Raw genomic sequence first — 23,089 nt, forward strand, 5'->3', positions numbered from 1 at the left:
GACAGCCTTTTCCCAACGGAGACAGCCTCTTCCCAACATGCAACATGGGAGTACGTTTAGTTAAAAAGCAAGGCGCAAGTCACTTCCCGCAGTACAAGAAGGACGCTGCCACGTCCGGCACGGGCTGGCCGCTGCACCGTTCACGCAGTCCCAGGCTGGAGCGGTCTGGCTGCACGGCTCGCAGCAAGCCCGCAACCCTGCCAGACGCTTCCTTTATCGGTGAGTTGCGTTTCCACGGAGGGTACGCAGGTTGCGGGCCGAGTTCACGCTGTCTCATTACAAAGTGTATCGGTGGAGGCCAAGTGTGGGTCCCCACTCCATGGCGGATTTGCTGTGGCCGTGCAGCACCGGGGATGACGCACTGGGGTGCTCTACAGCTTGTTTTACTCTTTCCCTAATATTTGACCCACCTTGGGCACTGGTACCTTGCTGCCCTGGAAGCGTTCAAAAAACAGGTAGACGTGGCACTTGGGACATGATTTAGTCTAGTCTACCCTTGATTGGTTTAGTGTGGACTTGGTAATGTTAGGCTAATGGTTGGACTGGATGATCTTAAAGGTCTTTTCCAAGCTAAACGATTCTATGATTCTATGATTCTGTGATACCCAGGGCTGCGCCAAGTCCCAGTTTGCATCTGGCATCTTGTCAGAGTTATTTAAAACAAAACAAAACAAATCCAAAAGATTAAGCCATCAACCAGAAAAAAAAAGCCATTAGCTCTTTTCTGGATTTTTTTTTTTTTTTTTCCTACGCAGCCCTCGTACTGTGTACTTATATCCTGCTTCACCTGGGACTTTTTGTTCCGTAGCTTATCGTTACTCAAGGCACCTCGTGGAAGCAAATCCTCCCCCGGTTGGAAACGCCGCCGCGGCGGAGGTGGCATGAAGCCCGCGCTGGGGGTGCCGGCTGGCGCAGCCTCGCCAGCCCCGCAGCCTCTCAGAAGACAGAGTCGTCGAGGGGGCTGCAGTAGGGATCTTCAGCGAAGCTGCCGAACTCGGTCTCCGTCTCACTGGTGCAGGTCCGTGCTCTCTGGAAAGCAAACACCGCTTTTAGCTGGTGAGCTGGGAGGTGAACTGAGGCTGTTGACTAAACTGCACTAATTAAGAGAGAGGAGCCGCGACGTATCATTTTAAGCCTGCGTTGAATATTTCTTATGAAGCAAATGCTGCAAAGGCCTCCCTTAACAACAGGTTTAGCAAAATGCCGTGTTTCAAGTTGGTGCATTTAAAGAGGGATTCACCCAAAACGTCTTGTGAGGTAAGAGCCGAGAAAGCGTGTTGGGTTCAACAGAAGAATTTCACCAGGAAGCTCACATTCCCGCTGAAGTCCTCCATCCCTCGGGCCAGCAGCCCCCTGCACCCACAAATTTCCCATTTGGCACAACACAGCTGAGCACGGTGGCCCGCCGGACAGCCCTCTGTAGCCAAGGACAGAGCCCCACGAGGAGCTGGAGAGCATGTTATGAGGCACGTGAATTTTTTCTGAGTGAACAGCAGCGAAGCCCACTCGTGGGGCCAGATCCAGCGCCCGGGTACCGAGCAGGTTGTGCAAGCCAGCGCGCAGGCACGGGGCGACTCGCAGAAGGAAGCAGAAAGCAGGGGCAGCGGGAGGCCGAGCGGCTCCTCGGGGCCGAGCGCGGTTCCCACGGCCTGCGCTGCCACCGCTACGCGGGGTTTTCGTCACCTCGCCCCGCTGTTTACGCTACGAATTTAGGAACTGAGTGCCCACAACAAACAGCTGCTGGGGGTTTCGCTCTCGCGGGTGATCTCAGCGGAGGCACCAGGGCCCTGTCCTCACGCTTCCCCGCCGGAGCCACCTCCCTTGCAGCCGTGGTGCCGGCAGAAAGCCTCCAGCCGGTATCGCCTACCCGCATCGAGCTCACTTTAAAGTAAAGAGACAACTAAATACAAGGCAGTGCTGCTTTTGATAATGTGAAGCAGCCTTTGCAAGCTCACATTTTGCTAGCTGCGGTGTTAATATTTGCTATTTCTCATATCCTTATTTGCGATACCCTAAGTCATGTCATTTTACACCAGTGGCTTTAATTAAAACCAAACATTATATGATAATCTTTTAAGTCTGTTTCCTTGACCGCACCATGGAATAAGAACAATACCCCAAAAAAATCAAACTCCTATTCTAAGGGGACAAATTAAAATCAAGTTACTGAGCAGCATGTCCCTTGAGCAGACAATAAGGAGTTTTATCTTATCTGTAAGGCAAATGTATTTATCGGGAAGTAACAGCAAACATAATAAGGCTTAAGACCAGCTTAACAGTAGGACCAAAGCATTCCCCATTCTTAGGTTTCACGAAATAAATCAGCTCTCCGGGAGTCAGCCTCCAGTCCCTGCCAAGGCAGAGCTATCTGGAGCACAAACTGCGTTTCCGCACAAAAGGCAGAGCCACAGGTACGGTGCCGTGTGCCTGTAATTCATTGCGTATTAGAAAAGCACTCGAGAATAGCACTTAATCCTTTCCTTCATTTTTAACCCTCCCCGAAACACTTCATCTACAAACAAGTCCCGATCCAGAGCTACTGCAGACTGGGACCGGTGCTCGGCAGCGGAGGTGGCCGCCCAGCCAGGTGAGAGCGGACCGCAGCAGTTGCTGCGATTGCAAAAACAGCCTCGCAAATTGCTCAGTCCAGTGGCTAACTCCATGTTATAGTCAGGGCTGCGCGTACCGTTACGCTAACTGCACCCAGGAATTTCCCATTCGGCATGTTTTGCACAACGCGTTTGTAGTTCACATTTAATATGGACGTTAGCAATTCTAAGAGGTCAAAAGGCTTTAACGGAGCAGTAACAAGCGATACGCTCACAGCCTTACAGGGAAAGAGCAGCACACAAACACAAGCGTTCCTTCTAGTAAAAAAAAAAGAAAAAAACAAAGTGACTAAAATGTTATTTTACCTCGTAGTCATTTGGGAAGGGATCTCTGAATTTGTTTCTGGGCGTTGGAATTGGTGGGAACAGTTTACTCCATACGTGGTTTCTGCAAAAAAACAGCAGCGGAGGGATGTGAAAGAATTGCTTTTTCTGACGGCTGACACATCCAACAAGCAGCACGTGTTCAGCCCCGCGAGAAGGCACGTCTCCTCGCACCGCTGGCCCTCCTGCCCCCCCTCCCGCTCCGTCATCGGCATCTGACGGCGGCAGCAGGTTCAAAAGGGGCCAAAGTAGTGGGTCGTGGTCCACCAGCAGACACCCGGGGCCTGGGCGGGTGTGCGGCTCCTCACAGGACACGTCCGGACGCTGGGGACGCGCGGATGACGAAGAGGCGGAGGGCTGACGCTCCCCCCCATCAGCCTCTCCCGTCCCAGCCACGGCAGAGCTGGGCGAGAAGGTCCGATCCAACGGGGCACTGCTGTGGCTTTTAATGGCCAGCAAGGGGCCTGTCCGCGAGAGACGTTAATTGCTCTGATCTGTTCACGCTCATGTTCTTCCCAAGGGCTGCGTTGTCAGGTACCTTGTTTGGACAGTCAAGGCAGGCGGCCTCTTGCTCAGACTTTGGTTTCTGGACATAATCTGCCCGCGTCTCATGGTGAGAGAGCGACCGCAAATAATTGCGTGCCGAGGGAACAGGAGGAGGCAAGGAACGGGACCGGAGATGGCTGAGAGTAAGCGGTTCTGCTTAGCGGTGTAGTAACTGCTAACACCCTTTCAGCTACTCCTTCCCTGCCTGGCTCTCTTTAGTCTGGCTCAAGCATACGGGCTTACGTATTTTTGTGATAGCAAGTGCCGCAGAGTGAACTTTTTCTTGTCTTCGATACATCCCGGAGTACAGACTTCACGTTTCATTGCCAAAACGCATTCACTATCTCTACCCCAGATAGCACGATGTCCAAACAGGGCCAGATTTTAATGGGAACTTGGCCTGGGTGACGATTATAGGATTTAGCCCAGAATCCGGCGCTTGTTCTGTGGAGCAAGCCTGGCATCCATGAAGCACAGACATGGCCAAGGTGTGGAGCCCGAGCTGCTGGGACCAAGGGCAGATCTGCTCCTCTGCCCCCTTGATTTTGTGACAATTCTCCCGGCTGATGTCTGGTTAGTTCAGCGCTTATGTTCTTATGACTATTCTTCTTCCAAAAGCTTTCTGAGTTCTGTCAAGTTTTCTTTTATCCTATTATTCCTCCTCACCAGGGAGGTGCAGAGGAATAATATTTTCTGACTATCGCTTTGGAGCTAAACCTTCCTGGCTGAGCCGCTGCCGCCTTGAGGGAGACATTGATGCTTAATTAATTATTAGGCGAAGGGAAGGGCCGTACCGCTGCTCACACGATAGACACGTCCCGAGCAAGCTGCGGGATGTCTCCCCATTGCTGCACACGGACGAGGGTTTGTGAGGGAGGTGTACGGCCAGAAGTGGGAATAGGGGGAGGAAAAGCAGGGTGTGAGCGAGTTGGTTTTAGGAGACATTTGCGTCCCCTTTGTTGAAATGCTGAACGCAGTCCGACCATCGCTGGCTGCAGAGGACAAGTGGGAGAGTAAGGTGGCTGCTGGCGTAACTCAGGAGCAACAAGATTTGGTTTTGTTTGGAATTGGCGCGTTTCTAGTTGTGCTGTTTGTCAATAAAAGATTTTGATGGAACCATATCAAAATTATTTATTGAGTCAGCAAAAAGCGCAAGTTACACGTCGCTTCTAGAATAGAAACCCTTAAGGAGGGGTGCACAAACGCCCAACAGAAATGAGGCAGAAGCACACTTCTGTGTTCGGGGGGGCTGCTTGCCCCTCAGGTGCAAGAGTCTTTGCAGTGAGGCGTTGGTGGGGGTGGTGACAGCGATGCCCTCAGAATGGTCCTGTTCTTTTTTGCAGGACACTGCAAAGTTGGAGTTACGTGATTAAATATCTTGTCACAGAAAATGTTCCAGACATCTCTGCTTGTCTCTACACGGGTTAGAGCATGGCCCTTTCCATTAGCGCTACTTGGACCTTCAGGCTTTGGAAACACCCCACGGGACCTTCATGCCTTAACTCAGCGTTGCGGGGCCTCCAGCTATTGTGCTGTGTCTGTCTTTCTGAAATTTGCCACTTTTCCCACAGGCTGTGACATGAAAAGGCCAAAGATAAAGAAAGAGAAATAAGTAGGAGAACAAGTTCTTCTTCGCCCTCTTCTAACCGCTACGATGAGATTGATAAAATATTTGTTTTCACAGTATGTTAGAGGGCCTTTGCTAAGCGTCTTGCCTCCACCGAGATTCCCTGTGACATTTGCCAAACGACTCCGCGGTAGTGGGCGGCTGGTGACCACTGGTCGTGGACTGGAGTGGTGGGCAGGAGAGGGAGGGGTACTCGGTGGAGGTCGGGATGACCACGTTGCTTTCAGGGTATGGAGGGCTACTGATTATCCTCACATCAATTAAGGAGAGCGCAGCTGGGAGCAAGTTATTAACTACATCCTCCCGCGGGCTCACCTCCAGGAGAAAATGTTATTCCAAGGTACAGCCTGAGGAAGTACAGAAGATGCTCATTCATAAAGACAGAGGGAAAACTAGGAAAACATTCAGTTGTGCTTTTTATCAAGACAGTCACCCCATCAGCTACTGCAAGTAAGTGAAGGGAAAAGACTATCCAAACGGTCCCAAAGGGCTACTCTGCCTTGTAGCATTTCTCCCAAACGGTGGGCTGTATCTCTGCTGCCTGCAACCACCAGGAAGCACACAGAAAAATTTATAGAACTCTTTGCTATAATGAAATTCCTTATAATGGCTTCAAATCGTATGAAATTTGAAATGATTCTGTGGCTTGAATTGCATGGTACACTTCATGAATTTTCAACAGCAGTAAAAACTGAGAGTACTAATGAAACTGTGATCGAGGGAACCTGTTCTATTTTTCTTTTTTTTAATATTTGCAGATACAACAAATGAGCAGGCTAAGCACGGCGTTTCATCTTCTTACACTTCCCACCTCCTCCCAGGGCAGGCTGGAGGATTAGAGAAGTGACAAGGACACCGAGCAAGAAGCAGCTTGGGAAGGGTGAAGTGAAGCTAGCAACTTCATGAACTTCAGTGCAGCAGGCAGATAAAATTTTAATCACTTTGGCAAAGATGGAACATAATGAGCCTTTGGGTGCTAGGGAATTACATACTAGCGAGGCAGAGAGAAACTCCTAGAAGCAACCAACGTAGCATCAAGCAGCTGAACCTGGAAGAGCTAGCTTGAATTTGTCTGATGTATTAAAGTTCATAAAATGCATTAGTACAACATCTTCAAGCTGGTCCTTGAGTAGAAGTCTTCCCCTATACCTATTTCTCCCCCTCTATCTGTTTCAGGATCTCCGCAGGGGGTAACTGCATAATGTCCAAATACTTGCAGAACTCCACAGGAAAACATGGAGCGGTACGACTGCTACTAACTGGTGTTGGAACTAACTGGTGTTGGTGTTTTGCTGTCCCAAAGAGAGACGAGAGAGCTGATGAAGGTGATGCTGGAGCAGTGGAGGACCTACAGCTACGCAGACAGGTCAATCCATAAAAGAATCAGTGATGTGAGTAAGAGCAGTTGGGGATTTCCACCAACACATCAGGGCTGCATAGTTGGGAACAAGTGCATACAAAGCACAAGGTGAATAAACTCTCTGGGGAGTTAATCTACCTTGTTCCAAAAAGGACTGCTTATTGAAACCTGCTATGCTAATTAAATTAAGAACAGGTTATCATCGACACCAGCCACTTTAGAGAAAGTTAATAACAGTTATTCTAAGGTAACATTCCTGTAGACAAGACCTTTATTTGATAAAGGAAATGTGGCGTGGAAAGGAAAATAGCTAAGGACACATCAGGATGACCAATAAAGTAAAAGACATTAAAGAAATGAATAAGAAATTAGCAGAGTCGAGGACAGCACTTACATTACTGGGAGCTGTTTTTATTGTGGACTAATAATTGCTGCTCGATGCATATTTCAGGGTAGAAGCTTGTAATTATATTGATTCTTTTAGTCATCACTTATGATTTGACTAGTCACAGCTACAGAAATCCAAAGTGTATCTGGGTTTCTTCACAGCATGTTTTGGGAAGTTTGTCTGTATGGCGTCTGGTTTTACTACATGGCATCCATAGCCTCTGTAGTAATTAAAAATAAGCTAAACCAATAGTTCAGAAAGTCGAAGCAAACAATAGTTCAATGCACTTGCTCCTGCTAAGAGGTCAAGAGGAGCAGCAAGCACAAAAGCACTGAATTTTTACCTCTTCAGAGCATCTACCACATTCCTTTCATGTCAACTGAAATTCAGACTACACGCCCAGGGCCCAGTACAGAGTGTATGTCTGCAGGCCGAACTAGACAAGACTGAGAAAATATTGGTCTGTACATTTTAGCCATGACATGCTCTCAGCAGCTTTCACCAGGGTTAAAGACAGAGACCTCCTGGGGAAATTGCTGACCCAACCAGATCCATTTAGGTGAAGAAACAAGATAAGGACAAAGAGATTTTTAACAAATTCGCCTCACTCAGTATATGGTTTTGTTGTTTAAGATTAAATTGAATAACCCTCTTACCCCACCAATTTTGCTGAATGTTATTGTTGATAATTAATGAGGCTGATTACTACTTTTCAGTACTTTTGCTTTGTATAATCATGCTTGAATACCAAACTCAGGGCCCTTTCTTAAAATTAAGCAAAGCTTGTAACATCCCCACGCGCCTGTTGAACACCTAGTCCTTAGTTATACTGTAATTAAAAAGATGATGATACTTACATTTTGCATATTATAGCAACAAGCAGGAATGAGCAGCACATGAACACGCAAAGCATGGCAAGAATCCAGGTTGCGGGATTCTCCAGTTTGTTTTGCCCTGAATTTCAAGAAAAAAAGAAATGAAGTATGTTATTTTAGCGCCGATTATTTTAGACACACTCTCACAAAAGATTCCATCAGCAGTTTCATGTGATTATATTCAGATCACAAATCAACAAGCAAACGATGAAGACTTGGTATCTAGAATTAGAAATGAAATGCAGAGCTTCAAGACCCATTTCCATGAAACTGACTTGCTAATTTCAGCAACCAATTTCTTCCATTTTGAGTGAAGGAGAGAACAAGCCGAGAAGCGTGAGGAGCCAGGCCCACCAGAAGGACGACACAGTCCGTCAGCTGCCGGCCCGAGAGACGCAATGCCGTGCAGCGAGCACACGACGGGTGCTCAGCACAGACACTGTTTGCTGATAATCTCACGCACAAACTGTTTGTTTTTCATTAAACCATTCTTCATTTCTGTTAATCCTTTCTAGCCAGGAACTGGATTTCTCTGGCTTCATGAACTTGCCTGTAAAAAAAGACATCAAACCCCCCTATTTCGCTGGTGAGCTGGTTGCTGATACCTTTCCTCGGGAAGAATTTCTCTACTGCCTCTGCCCATAAGCAGACGCTGGTATTTCTATCAAGGTCAACGCTTCTGTTTTGAAAAGGCATCGCTCAGTGACCACGACCATTATTTTGTGCCACATTATGCCACATAACAAAAACATTTACGTTGAACTGCGTTTTCCAAAGGCTGCCGAGTCCGTGTGTGCTTACGATAACTACCTGTCCTATGCATCAAGGTGTCAGCACTGCCATTGCCAGGTAATTGAAAGGACACAAATCAGCCAGCAGCAGGAGTGGTGGCTTTATTGGTGCTGTAGACAAAACAATACTCAATTGTGGACGGATTTGTTTCTAAGAAATGAGGAGCTGAGCCTGCCGTCCCCGCCGACGGCTGCGGTTGAGTGGCAGTCGCTGCGAGCAGCGCGGGGACGACGTCGTGAGCAGGCGCGTGTGATCCGTCCTGCGCCTCCGTACCACCCCGATGGGGGCACACGGTCAACCTTGCAATTACAAACGGGTTAGGATGGTTTATTTTGTCTTCAGGGTTACCACTTTTCTTTCAAGAAAATAAGATTTAGGATGTAACTGTCAATGAGTTATGCTTCGTGTAAGTTTTGAGGACGACTGGGGCAGCAAACTGTGGAAAATGGTTAAGTCCCATAAACAACTTTTAAACCTCCCAGCGTGACAGCCGGGAAGTGCCTCCATTCTCCAAACCAAAGATGGAAGGGTCCCAAGTCTCTTCCATCTTAAGTCGGTTGGCAAGGGCCCCAAAAAGGCATGATCAGGCAACACTACGTCTCACTGCAACTGGGAGTAAGGTGTGGGAGAAGCAGCAATTGCAGAGGCTGTGCTGTGGCTCTGGTGCTCCTCCTTGGGATTCAATCCGAGACGTGCCCGGAGGTAGCAGCCCGGCCCCGGGCACCGCTGCGAACCAGCACGAGCCCATGGACCTGCCTAGCGAGAGGTGTCCGCAGAGTACATGGAACGGAGGGAACAGACGAAACTTCCTCAGAGCCACAGAGCAAGTTAACAGCAACGCTCATCGCTGGCTGAAGTACGTGCTGAAACCCAGCGACGTATGCAGTAACCGGTCTTGTGCCAATGAACCGCAACAAGCCTCTAAAAACCCCTTTTCATAAGAAAAACTGAAGTAATTGGACCTATCCTTGGATATTTTTGAGATTTTAGTAATTTTTTATGGAAGACTAACTTGCTCTTTTTTTTTTTTTTTACCATCAGAATGAATTTTCCATATTTGAGATTTGCAGCGCATGAGTAGAGGCATCCATAACACCGATGTTTCCAGGCTCCTCAGTCATGGTCACGCTGCACAGCAGAGACAGGGGCCCTGAAAGCTTTCAGCCTTGCTGGGAAAGCAGAATGGGGACAGCACAAATGTGCTGTGAGGTGCTTCTCAGCCCCAAACTTGATCTGTGGATCTTTTAAACTGTGAACCCTGGCAGTGGCCATTCACACGCACCTACAGCTTCACTGATTTGATTCGTGTCAGGCTGCCGTGCGTAGTTAATGAGGGTGCCCAGCCCACTTGGCCACACTAATCATTTTTTATCTAGCTTTATTTGACTGCAATGCTTCTAAACAACCTTCTAGAGACAGCTGGTATCAAGGTGCAGTTTTACAACGCCCGATTTGGCAGCGTGTGGCTGCATTTCGCAGGGTTTGATGACCACAGCCCAAGGAAAGGATCCAGAATTGTGTTTCAGTTTGCAACCAAGTTGGAGGATCGTGGCCACAGGACGGGCAGTCGAGGCCAGTGCTTTTCTCAGGATACGGGCTCAGAAGAGGTCTACTGGTCTTAAAGCTGGTCTCATCCAAATATTTCCCAGATAGGTGCACGAGGCTAATGAACAGGCCCAGTTTTCCCAATTAATAAGAAGTTTGGTCAGCCCCCCAGCCCCAGGGGAGGGGTCAGGTTGCTGAGCCTCTCTTCCCCAGGGCTCGCCGGTGCCATGGAGCCAAGCGGGAAGGTCAAGGGGATGTGTTTGAGTAAGGAGGCAAAACACCAGCAGATGTGCATTCGCTAGCAAATAGATATGAGGGAGAAAAGTATAGTAAACAGGAGAGGGTAAGGGACTTTTTTTTTTTTTTTTTAAAGTGAAAACCAGGAAGTTAAGAAATTCAAAAGATAAGAGCAAAGGAGGATGTCTAAGAAGAAACAGTTGATAACGTGCCATGATAAGGAAACTGTTATTTCCAGAAAAACACGTTCAGCGAGCAGGAAATACAGAACGAAGTGGGGCAAATTATCATGTTCCAAAGATGTTAAAACCGTGCTCTTTTTTTTCCCCCCCCCACAACATTTAAGAGTTCAGATAGCTCCAGTAAAGTAATAGTTGACATGATCACTCATTAACTTCCAGCATGAACATCACAATGCATGCCAGGGAAACGCATGGAAAAACTAAAGGCAACTAAAAGGCCTTACCTAGAACTTAGGCCTTAAGCTAGTTTAAAGTGGTCTCTGAAAACATAAGCATGTAAAAACAAAGCACTGCCTAAAAAACCCCTCCGTATGTCCAAAAGTTTGCTTGGGAGATTTTTTTTATTTTTAATGGAACGTACATTTAATGTCCCCTGGACATTAAGAAGTCAGTTTTTTCTTCAAATACCTATTTTCCTGGCTTCTATTAAAATTACTTGGTGTTGTGCATGCTCACGATTAGACAGCATTTGCTTTCCAACAATGTAATAATATTCATAACAAGACAGAAGCATGGCATTCTTACCAACATAAATAATTTCACTCCAGTCACTCCAAAATCCTCTTCTACAACATATGTGATGATTAGCTCTTATTTGTATGGAATACCTGCTGGTAACATCAATCCGTAATCTGAAGTCATTTGAGAATATTTGCAGTATCTGTTAGGAAAACAATATTGTACTGTTATAAATTACGTAAGACTAGACAATTCAGAGAACAAACTTTAATCGTGTTTATCTTTTTATTTTTTAAAGCTCCTTTACTAGATTAACAGTGAGCATCTGGCCTTGCTTTTGAAGTAAGAGCTCTATTTTTATAGGTGGATTTTCTCTCATAATACACCAATATTTCAGGGCAAGTTCTTGAAAGATGCCTCATTTTTGTATTTTTCCTTAAGAGACTTAATGCTGGATTTTCAGAATTGTCCATCCTCCTACTGTTCGAACCCAGATGCATAAAACTGAATAACTCCAATTTTTGTCCTTCTGCTTTCCTAGGTCTCTTTGGGATAGTTTGTTGCAGACATAAATGACATCCAGAAAAAGAGGAAAAATACAAAAACTGATGAGACTTTGGCTTTGCTGAACCATAGTCACAAATGGGACACATGTTTCACTAAAAGTCCATAGTTTCAAAAAATGTACTAATAGTAGTTTTTATTTTAAATGTTTTAAAATTTGCATAAAGGCACATTCTAGCTACGTAGGACAGTCAGCTCAGAGACAAGAATGCTAGGTACTACTTGGGCATCAGAGAAGCAATTACCTGCTTGTTACCTGACTTCAAGTTGAAGAGGTAAAATTCGTATTCAAAACACTCTTTACCGAAAGGAGAAATTGGCTTCTCCCATGTGGCCAGGAGATCATTTTGCTCTAAGAGTACAGTGACATTTCTGGGAACATTCACTTTCTCTACAAAAAGAAAACTGTACTGGTAAGTTATTTATAGAGCAAGGTTTAAATACTAACAATTGGAGCACTTTATAATCTGATAGTGTCTCCAGGTAGGACCTATAATTCTTGAATTTATTTCACATTTTGGACAGAAAGGATAAGGATTTAGGAGGAATAACTATACTGGGAAAAATAGTTAAGGGAAAATAGTTTTAAAAATCCCCTTAAAAGTTTTGGAAAACTAGATTACTGGGGGGAGGGATTTAATAATAAATTAATTTTCACAAAAGCATGAAAATAATGATAGAACAGTTAGAAAAACTTCTTTTCAGGAAAAAAACCAGATGTAACCAGAAAAGTTAGTGAAAACTGGAACAAATTCAAAGGACTGGATCAGCAGCTATTATGGGGATGATTTCTAAGAAGGAAGTGTGTCAACTGTTTTATCTTAGTGAAGCCACAAAAAAGGGAAATGTTATCTGCTTACAAAAAAGTGAAAAGCATGGAACTAATGAAGGAAAAGAAATTATTTGGGTGGATGAAAGATGATAGACAGTCATGGCTGATCCTACCTGACAGTCTAATGCCTTTCTTTAAAAGGACACGGTTATCTTGAACACCATGCGTCCTTTTCCTTTTAAAGAAAGGCTGTAAAATAAAAGGTAGTAAAAACTGTACTTGAAGGTATATTGATTAAATCAATTGAAAATGAATATTGGAAATAATGCTTTGGCTAACAAACAGAATAACTAATTGTATTTTCTAGCTTTTTATTTTTGTCATTCTATAATATCAAAATCGAAGCTAGTTAAACCCATCCATTTCTGTCTTACAGTCTCTTCCAATTTCATTAAAATGTCTATGCAAAACCAGCACATACTTTCACCTGCATAAGAACCATTCAATCCAGTAATATTTTCTCACAGATCTTTTGACAATCCTGCTAGACATTTTTAATTAAAAAAAAAATATATATTTCTACTCACCAATGGTATTTTGGTTAAATAACTGCTGAAAAGGTTTGATTGCAGCATACTTGCTAGACCCATTAATGTGTATTACAATGAGACTGTCAATCTCTTCAGGATCAATATGAGTCACTGAAAATCTGCACTCAGTATTCCTGTTCCACTTGTCTTTGATATAATCTTGACATTCTTCAGTGTACATCTCATACCTAAATTAAAATAGTTGTGAGACATGATGCTTTTAAAGAAATCCATTGCTGACTAAAATGGGAGAAAACACCAACCTGTAAAATAGAAAGTACTTGGTATCTTCTGGTGCCCCTTGGCCAGGAAGCCAAGTGCAATGGAGAGAAACAGTATGAGAAATGGTGATGCGAGTAACACAGGACAAATTAGTGACAGATGTCTCTGGAGCACCTAGAGAGTCAAGGAATTATAAAGCAGAAAGAAAAATCTTCTTACAAAAAGTGTAAGAAATTCATGTTGCTAAAACATTTTGATTACAGTCTTTGGTCCATTATATCTATGTCTATTGTATCCAATTCTTTTCCTTATCACACAGGTCTATCAGTTATGGAGGGATGAAGATTCCCAAACAGTGTAAGTAAAAGCTGTACCACACAACACCATTACGTATTTCATGTACACCTTGCAATTCAAGGCAACATGATCTTTTAATATCCTAGAGTGTATGAAAGTAGGTTATTGTAGTCTTAGCAAGGAATTTTTAGAAAATTTTATGTGTGTTATCCATGTTGTGCACCTCCAGATTGCACACCAGGCTCCACAGCAGTCGAGAAAGGCCTGGACTAAATCGTTTTGTAAGATCAGCATAGCCATATTTTTCAAGCATTAAACCTGTCACCTTTTGACGTCTAGTCCACAGACCGGGGCAGAACACAAAATTCAGACCTCCCTTGCATTTCTTTTTACCTGGTGGAGGCAGGATTTTTTCCTTCACCCAGTCACTTGTCATCTGAAGGTCATTATGGAGAAGTAACGTCCGAATGTGTGCGGAGAAACCATTGTGAAGTGCAGCTGTTCGGATACTGCGAGTCGTCTTTGTATCATACTGGAAAGTGAAAAAAAAAAATCTAATAAGCATCACATGTGATGGAAGCTGAATTAAGGGACCTGCAAAGACTGATTCAGTCTTCGCAAAGAGGCAAACCAGCCAGCTAGCTTAGCTGGTTATGTTAAGTGTATAAAGCTAGAGACTGCAAACCATCCGCACAAGAAGTGTGTAAGGTTTCTCATTTAAGACAGCAGGGCCCTTATCTTACCAAAAATTTGTCTATAGCATACAGCTGTGATGAAACATGATCTGACATTTTCATGATACCCTGGCATTAGTGTGAATTAAGTGAGCTGACCTGGACGGGGAGCAATATCGCTTAAAACCAGTATCCAGCTTCCCCCCCAAGACGAACGCTGCAGAGACTGCCAATTCCCAGGCTAATCCTTGTCCCAGCAGAGCTGCAGCCAGAAGCGTAGCTGGAAAGGAATCTCTCCAGTTCTCAGAGTAGATGTTTATGATATGAGAACAAGTGATTCAATATGCCAATCGTTCAAGAGACATCACACCCACTGCACCCTGGTTTGGTGCACTATGTTTAACTCAACAGGAATTTAACCTTCTGATGATACTAGACTTCTCTTTTATCTTACCTCTTCAGGCACAGGGCTTAGGATTTTCACATCGTATCTGATAGTGTAGTTTTTTTGTTCTTGATTAGGGTTTGGTTTCCAGTGTAAAAGTACTTGTGCTAATGCAGAGACTGTAAGGGTAAAGTTAACAGGTGGAAAAACCTGAACTGTAAGGGAGAAAACAAAAATATTCATAAAAGTAATCCAGTGAATTGCTTAGAGCAATGGCTGTTTGCAAGCAATGAGCAATACAAGCAAATAATTTCATTTCAATATTATAGTCTCTCAACAGCTTATGTTTCTAGTATTTGAAAAATACCTTTAAATAACAACCAAAACTTCATGAAGTAAGAGTTTACTTAAAACTTAGCTTAAAAAATGAATTTTTACAACAGTTTCTGCTTGAAAATCACAATGATATGTAACATTTGGCTTGTTAATTAGGTTCAGGTTTTTCAACTTGATCCTCATAGCCACACAGACACTGGGCATCTGTACTGAAATGGGGCTGATCAAGTGATCAACTGTACGAATAATTCTCACCCACATAAGCTTGCAGAAAAGCACAACGTGGGGGCTTTCTAAAAGAAGGCTGCCAGCCACAAGAAGTTATATGTGAGAGAATAAACAAAATGATGAACAGAGGAATTAAGCACAAATGGAGGAAAACATAGAAGGATGGGAATGATAATTTAAAGCGACAGGCCAAGAGGGATTCCTGGAGCTCATATGGAAATGAGGAAGATCTCATGCTGGGGGAAAATGTTAGCATATAAATAGCAAGGCAATGAAATAATCAATCTACTTCCCTCCATTTCTAGAGTTCTTCAGCGCCTGACCTCCCTTAATTGCACTCTCCAAGCCAGTTACGGGGCATCAGTCCCCACTTCGCTTCTCCCATGATTTCAACCTTTGATGCCCACTAGTTCAATTTTCAAGCATGCACCTTGCATTAGGAAAACTGCCTCTTAAAGGCTCAGAAAACCCCAACACAAACCACCCTGAACTGCTTCCCTAAAAATGGTCCTTGTTGAGATGCCCACAAAAAAATGTCACCATTACAGTTGTTGGTACACCAGGGTGATGCCAGCGATGCTTTGTGTCGCCATGTTTCTGCAGCTAACTGCAGTTTTGTTCCTGGAAATAAAATTGCTATCTGGAATAATGCCTCTGCTCTGGCTGGATTGAATTGTTGAATAAACCGGGCCAGGAACTACTGCCCAGCCCGGAGGGCAAGTGGCATGGCACAAGTTGCGTCTACACGCCTCCTGGTTCTTCCCTCTCAAAGCGGAACAGTCCTCAGGCATGGGCTGGGAGCAATCTGAGACGGAGTACAACCGTCCCAGGAAGCCTGTCACCACAACTTGGTCATCTGTGGTCCTGTACCCATGGCATGCCATGGACTGTTTTGTTCACATGTAGAACAGCACATTTGACCAACACATAGAGGGGTCTTGGTCATCCACTGGTGCTAAAACAACACACTGGTAGAAGGAAAATGCCTTACCTCCTGCAGCCCGAGGTGCGTTTCGCTGAACCAAGTTCGTTGCCCAAAGGAGGATCAGAAAAACTCTCAGCATGCTGGCCATCATCTTTAGATGGTAGATGAGGACAGCCATGTATCGGCTTATGTGTCTTGTCACCATTTTACAGAGGCCGATAGCTAAAAATGAACACAATCCCAAGTGTTAAGCACAGAAACCATGGAGCATGGTATATCCACACGACCAAAGGAATGAAACTGCCACCTTGCAGGGGACAGACTCTTCTCCTTTCCTTGCAGGAAAATGCATCTTGTCCTAGCTAAATAAGTACCACCAGCCACATTTCATTCCGCTCCCTTGCTTTTGCCAGCCCTCTTTGAAAAAGCTACTGGTTTCAAATGCTGTCACGTGTGGATGTTCAGAGCAGCAGTCGCAGACTGAGAGCATCTCTCCATGGAGAGGAGCGAGTCAGGTTGAGGTATATCGGCTTTCAGTAGGGTGCCATTTACTCCAAGAACAGAAACGACCATATTTTTAGCTGCCACTATATATAAAATAGCTACTTACTGGAATTTACTTTCCAGTTTCTACTTCAATAAAGCTCGCTAAAGAAGCCGTCTCAGTGCTCACCTCAAGGCTAATTCTCCAGTGTTAATTACTGGGTGTAAGAGAAACTATTTTGTTTGTTTCTGACTTAAATTAAGAACTATTTTTAATGCTTAAAACCAGCAAGTTCTTAAGCTTCCTACAGATTGTTGCATGAAGTACTGGGAGAAAAAAAAAATCTGTGTGTAATCATTCATGTATAACCTAATATAAACAACATGGAAATACAGAACAGCAGCTTTCCAAAATGTTCTTACCGAAGAGAAATACGCCCTCCCAGCCCAATCACACTACTTCCCTGGGGCACTACAGCAATTGCTTGTATGGAAAACACAATATTTTCAGATGGTAATGAGCAGAGAAAGCATCTTTAACCCATCAGTTCTCCCTGAACCTCCCATAAATAACCCAAGGACTGGAAGCACTCCAATTGATCACAGTTGGAGTACTTCTGCTATACAGTAACTATTTTTCAAAATGGTGTATGAACACTGCGTTCATTAAAATGGCACATAATCTACAATGCAGTGTGTTTCTTAATGTCCAAATCCACTCATTATCTATATTCATATTTTCTTTGTATCTACTATTCTGCTAGCTAAAATGTGCATGAGGCTAATTGAACCTCTGGAGTTTGCTAATGGATTATTCCTGGGGAGTCAGGGTTTGCTTTTATGTATGGCAGGTTATTGAAAGACATTTTGGTTCTTCCAAAATGTATGTGAATCACAACCAATCGGGTAATTATTATTCACACCGTCCATTTATGGCTACACAATGCCTCCAAGACTATTTCCTGGTGCATTACCATTCATGAAAAGTCTGTTCTTTTGGACTTTCTCTCTTGAATACCATACAAACCTCTGCTTCACAGGATTATGTTATTCTGCGGACTGAACACAAGTTTACAACAGCACCTTATCCCTGACCACTTCTGCCACACCTATACTGCTTTAGCTGATAAAAACTAATTAAAAAACCCGCTAGAACACGACACACATCTCCAATATGCTTTTGTACAAATTACTGGCATCAGGCTTTCTTTTCTGCTTCAAAAAACATCGTACAGCTCATTTACCTGATGAGACTATTAAATACACGAATAACATTTTTTCTCTATTTAAAAGTAAAAATTTATCAACTTCAAGTCCCTGAAAATAAAAACCAGCTTCTCATTTTCATGCTAGCAATAACCGCAGAACAACTCTGCCAAGACGCAACTGTGAACTGCACAGATGTGTGTGCATGTGCTTTTATGCATGCGTGCGCATCTGCGTTCCTACCTGTCTATTATCAACACCTACCACGTTCATTGCGGCTCTCCCACCGACCACCTACGACTAAAACCAGGAGCTACGAAGCAGTTTCACGTAGATTAAGCTCTTGTAATGTGAACCAGGTACCTCGGGGAGCAAGGCAGGAGAACGCACCAAAGGGCATTCCACTGGCATAGAAGAGAGACGGAGGGACAGGCTGTGCTTCCCCAGCTGCAGGCAAAGCTTTATCAGGTACAACTACGAGAATTTGGGAAAGAAGCTTTGCTAGTTCCACTGCTAAGAGAACTCACTTCTTTTAAAATAAAAAAAAGCAACCACTTCAGTACATTATTTAAAACAAATCTTCAAAAAGCCTCATGTTTTACAACTGCTTAGGATTTACATCGACTAACTTGAGTAATGGCAGTACGTTGGTTTCAGGACTGCTCTGGCATTTAGCACAACTAAAAAAGCTGGCTCTCTCTTGGGTTTATTTAAAGTGGGTTTGGCTACCTATAGATTTTTTTACTTTGTCCTCAAAAAAATAAGGATTCTGATTCTTCCTGGGCACATTCTTTACCCTATACTTTCAAAAAGATCCTAAAGATCAACTTTTCAAAGGAACTTTTGCTGTCTAAAAGCATGCACATATTAGACAGAGATCTAACATCTTCTGAGCAGCAGTTGACCGATTTGTAACTAGACATAAAATGTTACTGTAATGCAGACTAGGTTTCAATTATTATCCCTGTCTTTCTTATCAGTTTATCTTTTCCTGCCTTGTTTTCATAACTGCTACTTTTCTTTTTCTTCCTATCAGACCCAGATTGAAAATACAGCTTTTGGAAGAGGTATTTCCATAGCTGTGTGAGACCACAACCTGTAAGAACACCTTGCAGTCTGTGATACCCTGTGCGTTTCATATGAGAAATTACTGAAAAGAGAGTAAAAATAAGTGTATTCAAGTAAAGATGTTAACTGGAAATCTACAGGAGGATTACGTTCCTCACAAAAATGGATACAGTAAGTTCTCAGGACAAATAAAAGCCTCGATAATATTGTGTTTTGGTTATATATGGTAAAAAGTAATAAGCAGCAGGTAAAGGATATATTCCCTTCATAAAGATTATACTCCTTCTTAAACGACAGTAGAAATCCAAACCATAGAAAGCAGCCTCTAAACGGTAATGATTTTCTTACTTATAGCTGACGTGCCCCCACTATCTCAGAGGCAACTGGTCAGAAGCAGATTCCAGATGCACTTCCCAGTGTAAGGCAAAGCTGAATTTGAAAAGCAGGACCTTTGCAGTCTTCAAACAAAGCACAACAAGACAAAAACAAATCGCAACAGATATCCCAGGAGGTTACCTGCGGAGTCTCAAAAGTTCTGTGAAGAGTCTGCTCCGTTTGTTCGAACGTCCTCTGGGTCATCTCCCTGTGGGTTTCTTTTATAACTGCTGTCTTTCAAGTACAAATGTGATAGGTACTTCAGAAATGATGGCAGATGATAAGTTAGACAAGCATGCATTGAAAAAGGGAACTACAGGTTTAACCACAGGATGGAAGGCTCCATGCAAGCACACAGTTTAGCCCAGAAATGGTTTTACTTTATTTACTGAGGGTTAATTATACACCATAGTCTGATTAATTCTCTAATAACTTTGCAAGAGCAGGAACGTTTAATGACTGACTGCAAAGAAATAACCTATAGCCAGCTACCTGCGGATCGCTGCTGATATCCCAAGCTGTCCTTCCCACAGAAAATCAAATCCAAACATTGCTGGAAAACTGTGCAGGTTTTGTCCAACGGTTTTATACCGTCCTGTCCAATGCTCCCGCCGTACTGCCGCGTGGACATCAGTGGTATTTTGAGAAGTTACCTGAACCAGAGCAAGACCAGCTTCCTAACCTTGTGCTGAGAGCTTTGAGCTGTGATCCACAGGGTTGGATACCACTGGCTCAGAAGCAGGACAAGCAGCAGAAACCAATGCAAGGGCCGAGAGAAGACCCTGCAGAAAGTGGGGCTACATGTAATGGAGTTATAGGAAGGATGAGAAGGTGGCTAATGACTTGCATTCATTAACAATCTGGATTGCAAGCACCAGAGAACCCTATTAAATGTGCAGGTGACACAAGCTGAGAGAGGCGAGTGCTTTGGAGGCTAAGACTACAATTAAGAAAGTTCTTGAGAAATTGGTGGAAATTGGGTGCAGTTCAATATTGGACAAGCTCTCAACTGCATTTAGGCATTATCAACTGTAAGTTACTAGGTATAAATAATCAATTATCAACTGATTAGGTGTCTGTTCCACAGAGGAGGATCATAAACTGAAGAGGAATAAACAATGTCACGCACTTGTGAAAAAGGCGGGCCCGGCCAGCTAAAAGCGAGTGTCCTCTGCAAGACACATGAAGTAATCCTTCCGCTCTGCACAGCGCTGATAAAGCCTCCACTCACGTGCGCCGCGTCCCGCTCAGCGCAGCAGACGAAGAGAAGCCAGTACACAGCGAAGGATACTACCAGAGCCTAAAAAGTACCGGTGAGGAAACAAGTTAAGGGAAGGCTCGTGCAGAAATGTAACATGTGAAGGCTTTCACATGCTCTGCAAGTCCATTGGGCAGGGACTAGAAGGTAACAAGTAAAATTCAAGTTAGATATCAGGGAAAGCTTTCGGTGTTAGGGATAGGGAGGCAGCAGAGCAGGCGCCCGAGGACTGAAAGAAACTCTGTCGCTGGGCATCTACAGACCAGTATCAACTCGTAACGACGGGTGTAATCAAATCCTGCCATCAGGCACAGAGATGAATCAGGCGACCCCCTAAGGTCTGGCCAGCCCGTATGTCTCTGAATAAACAGCTAACTACTTGGCAGAGACCTCTGACGTGTACAGCGAAATGTTTCTGTAGAGAAGAGGTAATTTCTAAAGGTGAAGAAGGAATTTAAGAAGAAACAGTAGTCACAAAAAAAAGGGTAAGAAAAGGTTCTGTTCTTACACAGGCCTGGCTATATTATTGTAGGTCTGAGATGGGTTTTTTTTGGAATAGGTCATTCCAAAAGAAACACTTTTGTGCTCATAAGCATTCTCCTGCCTGCAGTGAGCTGCAGCTTTGTCAGGTGCTGAAAAGGCTGGATAGATCTGTGTAACGTTTCTTCCCAGTTACCAAGAAACCCACAGCACTCTTTTTGCTGAGACAGAGATTTATTCAGGCTTCAAAGGGAACCACACTCCCAATTAAGTCGCATTTGGGTGAGCTCCTCCGTCAGGCTCCGCTCCTTCCAACCCTTCTGAGATGCCTCCTCGCAGGAGCAGTGCAGGGAGGAGCGACGACAGCCGCGGCTCTCCTGAGCCCTGGGGATGTGCAGTTGGCCAAATGCAGTGGAATGTCAGTCATTTCACAGCAGTGACATGACACTTGTGAGGAGGGAAAGACTGACCCCCCCCCGAATTGTACCAAATCCCCAGGAGTGCCACGTTGTCTGTTCCATACATCTCCACATGGTAAAGAAAACTTAAAATGCAGGCTGACAAACATAAACCAAATAATTAGACTATCATGCAATCTTAGATTCATGGCATGGTTTGGGCTGGAAGGGCCCTTCAGAGCTCACCCAGCCCAGCCCCTGCAGCGACAGGGACAGCTTTAACCAGAGCAGGGTGCTCAGAGCCCCGGCCAACCTGGCCTGGGATGTTTCCAGGGATGGGGCCTCCACCGCCTCTCTGGGCAACCCCTTCCAGTGCTTCACCACCCTCACTGTAAAAAAAAAAAAAAAAAAATCCTTCCTTAGGAAGAAATTCCTGTGCTGAGTATTCTCATAGTTCAGCAGCTATGAAATGGCGGACACAGCTCGGCAGCCGCCAAGCTTAACGCAGGCATTGGGCTGTTTCGGTGACTGTTGCGGTGGACTTGGTAGTGTTAGGCTAATAGTTGGACTGGATGATCACAGTATCATAGAATCGTTTCGGTTGGAAAAGACCTTTAAGATCATCCAGTCCAACCATTCAGCTAATGTTAAAGGTCTTTTCCAACCTGAACGACTCTGTTTCTGTCATCTGGCAAGTGGCGTGTTGGGGCAATGAGCCCATTTCTTTTGTCATGGTTGTGTTATTCTCAAAATAATTCCCCCTCCGCTTTGGAATCCTCTTTTTCTCTAAACTGAAAACCCAGCCACGGTGAATTTTTTAGGCTTTGCACCGTTTCTCTCACAACTCCCCCTCTTTTCGCGCTGTATTTCTTGACAGGCTCATCTGCTTTTCCCTCAGCAGAAGACACCGGCAGGAAAACCTCCGGGCCCTTCCCTCAGTGTCCCAAACCTCTGGGCCCTTCCCTCAGTGTCCCAAACCTCTGGACCCTTCCCTCCGTCCCCAAAACCTCCGGGCCCTTCCCTCCATCCCCAAAACCTCCGGGCCCTTCCCTCAGTCTCCCAAACCTCTGGGCCCTTCCCTCCGTCCCCCAAACCTCCGAGTCCTTCCCTCAGTCTCCCAAACCTCTGGGCCCTTCCCTCCATCCCCAAAACCTCCGGGCCCTTCCCTCAGTCTCCCAAACCTCCGGGCCCTTCCCTCCGTCCCCCAAACCTCCGAGTCCTTCCCTCAGTCTCCCAAACCTCTGGGCCCTTCCCTCCATCCCCAAAACCTCCGGGCCCTTCCCTCAGTCTCCCAAACCTCTGGGCCCTTCCCTCCATCCCCCAAACCTCTGGGCCCTTCCCTCAGTCTCCCAAACCTCTGGGCCCTTCCCTCAGTCTCCCAAACCTCTGGGCCCTTCCCTCCGTCCCCAAAACCTCCGGGCCCTTCCCTCCATCCCCCAAACCTCCAGGCCCTTCCCTCAATGTCCCAAACCTCTGGGCCCTTCCCTCAGTGTCCCAAACCTCCGGGCCCTTCCCTCAGTGTCCCAAACCTCCGGGCCCTTCCCTCCATCCCCAAAACCTCCGGGCCCTTCCCTCCGTCCCCCAAACCTCTGGGCCCTTCCCTCAGTCTCCCAAACCTCCGGGCCCTTCCCTCAGTCTCCCAAACCTCTGGGCCCTTCCCTCAGCGTCCCAAACCTCTGGGCCCTTCCCTCCGTCCCCCAAACCTCCGGGGCCGGAGCTCGGACCCCCCCCCCGTCCCCTCACCGCGGCCCAGGCCGCGCCTCCCGCCGGAGGAAGGGGCGGGCCGGGCCGCGTCGCGCTGCCGCGCTCATCGCACGGCGCCGG

At 45.3% G+C, this 23,089-nt stretch overlaps 1 protein-coding gene across 1 annotated transcript; it reads right to left on the bottom strand.

The window, feature by feature from the left end:
- Positions 1 to 936: 936 nt before the first annotated feature.
- IL5RA (interleukin 5 receptor subunit alpha) lies at positions 937 to 16,175 on the bottom strand. The gene is made up of 10 exons (XM_075714457.1): positions 16,064 to 16,175; positions 14,578 to 14,723; positions 13,843 to 13,981; positions 13,194 to 13,326; positions 12,928 to 13,118; positions 11,814 to 11,959; positions 11,071 to 11,206; positions 7,712 to 7,808; positions 2,916 to 2,997; positions 937 to 1,029 (listed from the first exon to the last, which is right to left on the bottom strand). The coding sequence occupies exons 1-10, from the start codon at positions 16,173 to 16,175 to the stop codon at positions 937 to 939; spliced, it is 1,275 nt and encodes a 424-aa protein (XP_075570572.1).
- Positions 16,176 to 23,089: the final 6,914 nt, after the last annotated feature.

Source organism: Pelecanus crispus, chromosome 7 (assembly GCF_030463565.1).
Source record: "Pelecanus crispus isolate bPelCri1 chromosome 7, bPelCri1.pri, whole genome shotgun sequence".
Taxonomy (NCBI): Eukaryota; Metazoa; Chordata; class Aves; order Pelecaniformes; family Pelecanidae; genus Pelecanus; species Pelecanus crispus.

What these genes read in the sequence shown, in the direction of transcription:
- IL5RA (XM_075714457.1), bottom strand. Translation starts at nt 16,175, where the DNA reads ATGGCTGTCCTCATCTACCATCTAAAGATGATGGCCAGCATGCTGAGA. An exon ending in CGCACCTCGGGCTGCAGGAG is followed by an intron (nt 14,724 to 16,063) that starts GTAAGGCATTTT and finishes TCTCCCTTACAG; the next exon opens with TTCAGGTTTTTCCACCTGTT. An exon ending in GTTGCTATAATATGCAAAAT is followed by an intron (nt 2,998 to 7,711) that starts GTAAGTATCATC and finishes GTTTTTTTGCAG; the next exon opens with AAACCACGTATGGAGTAAAC.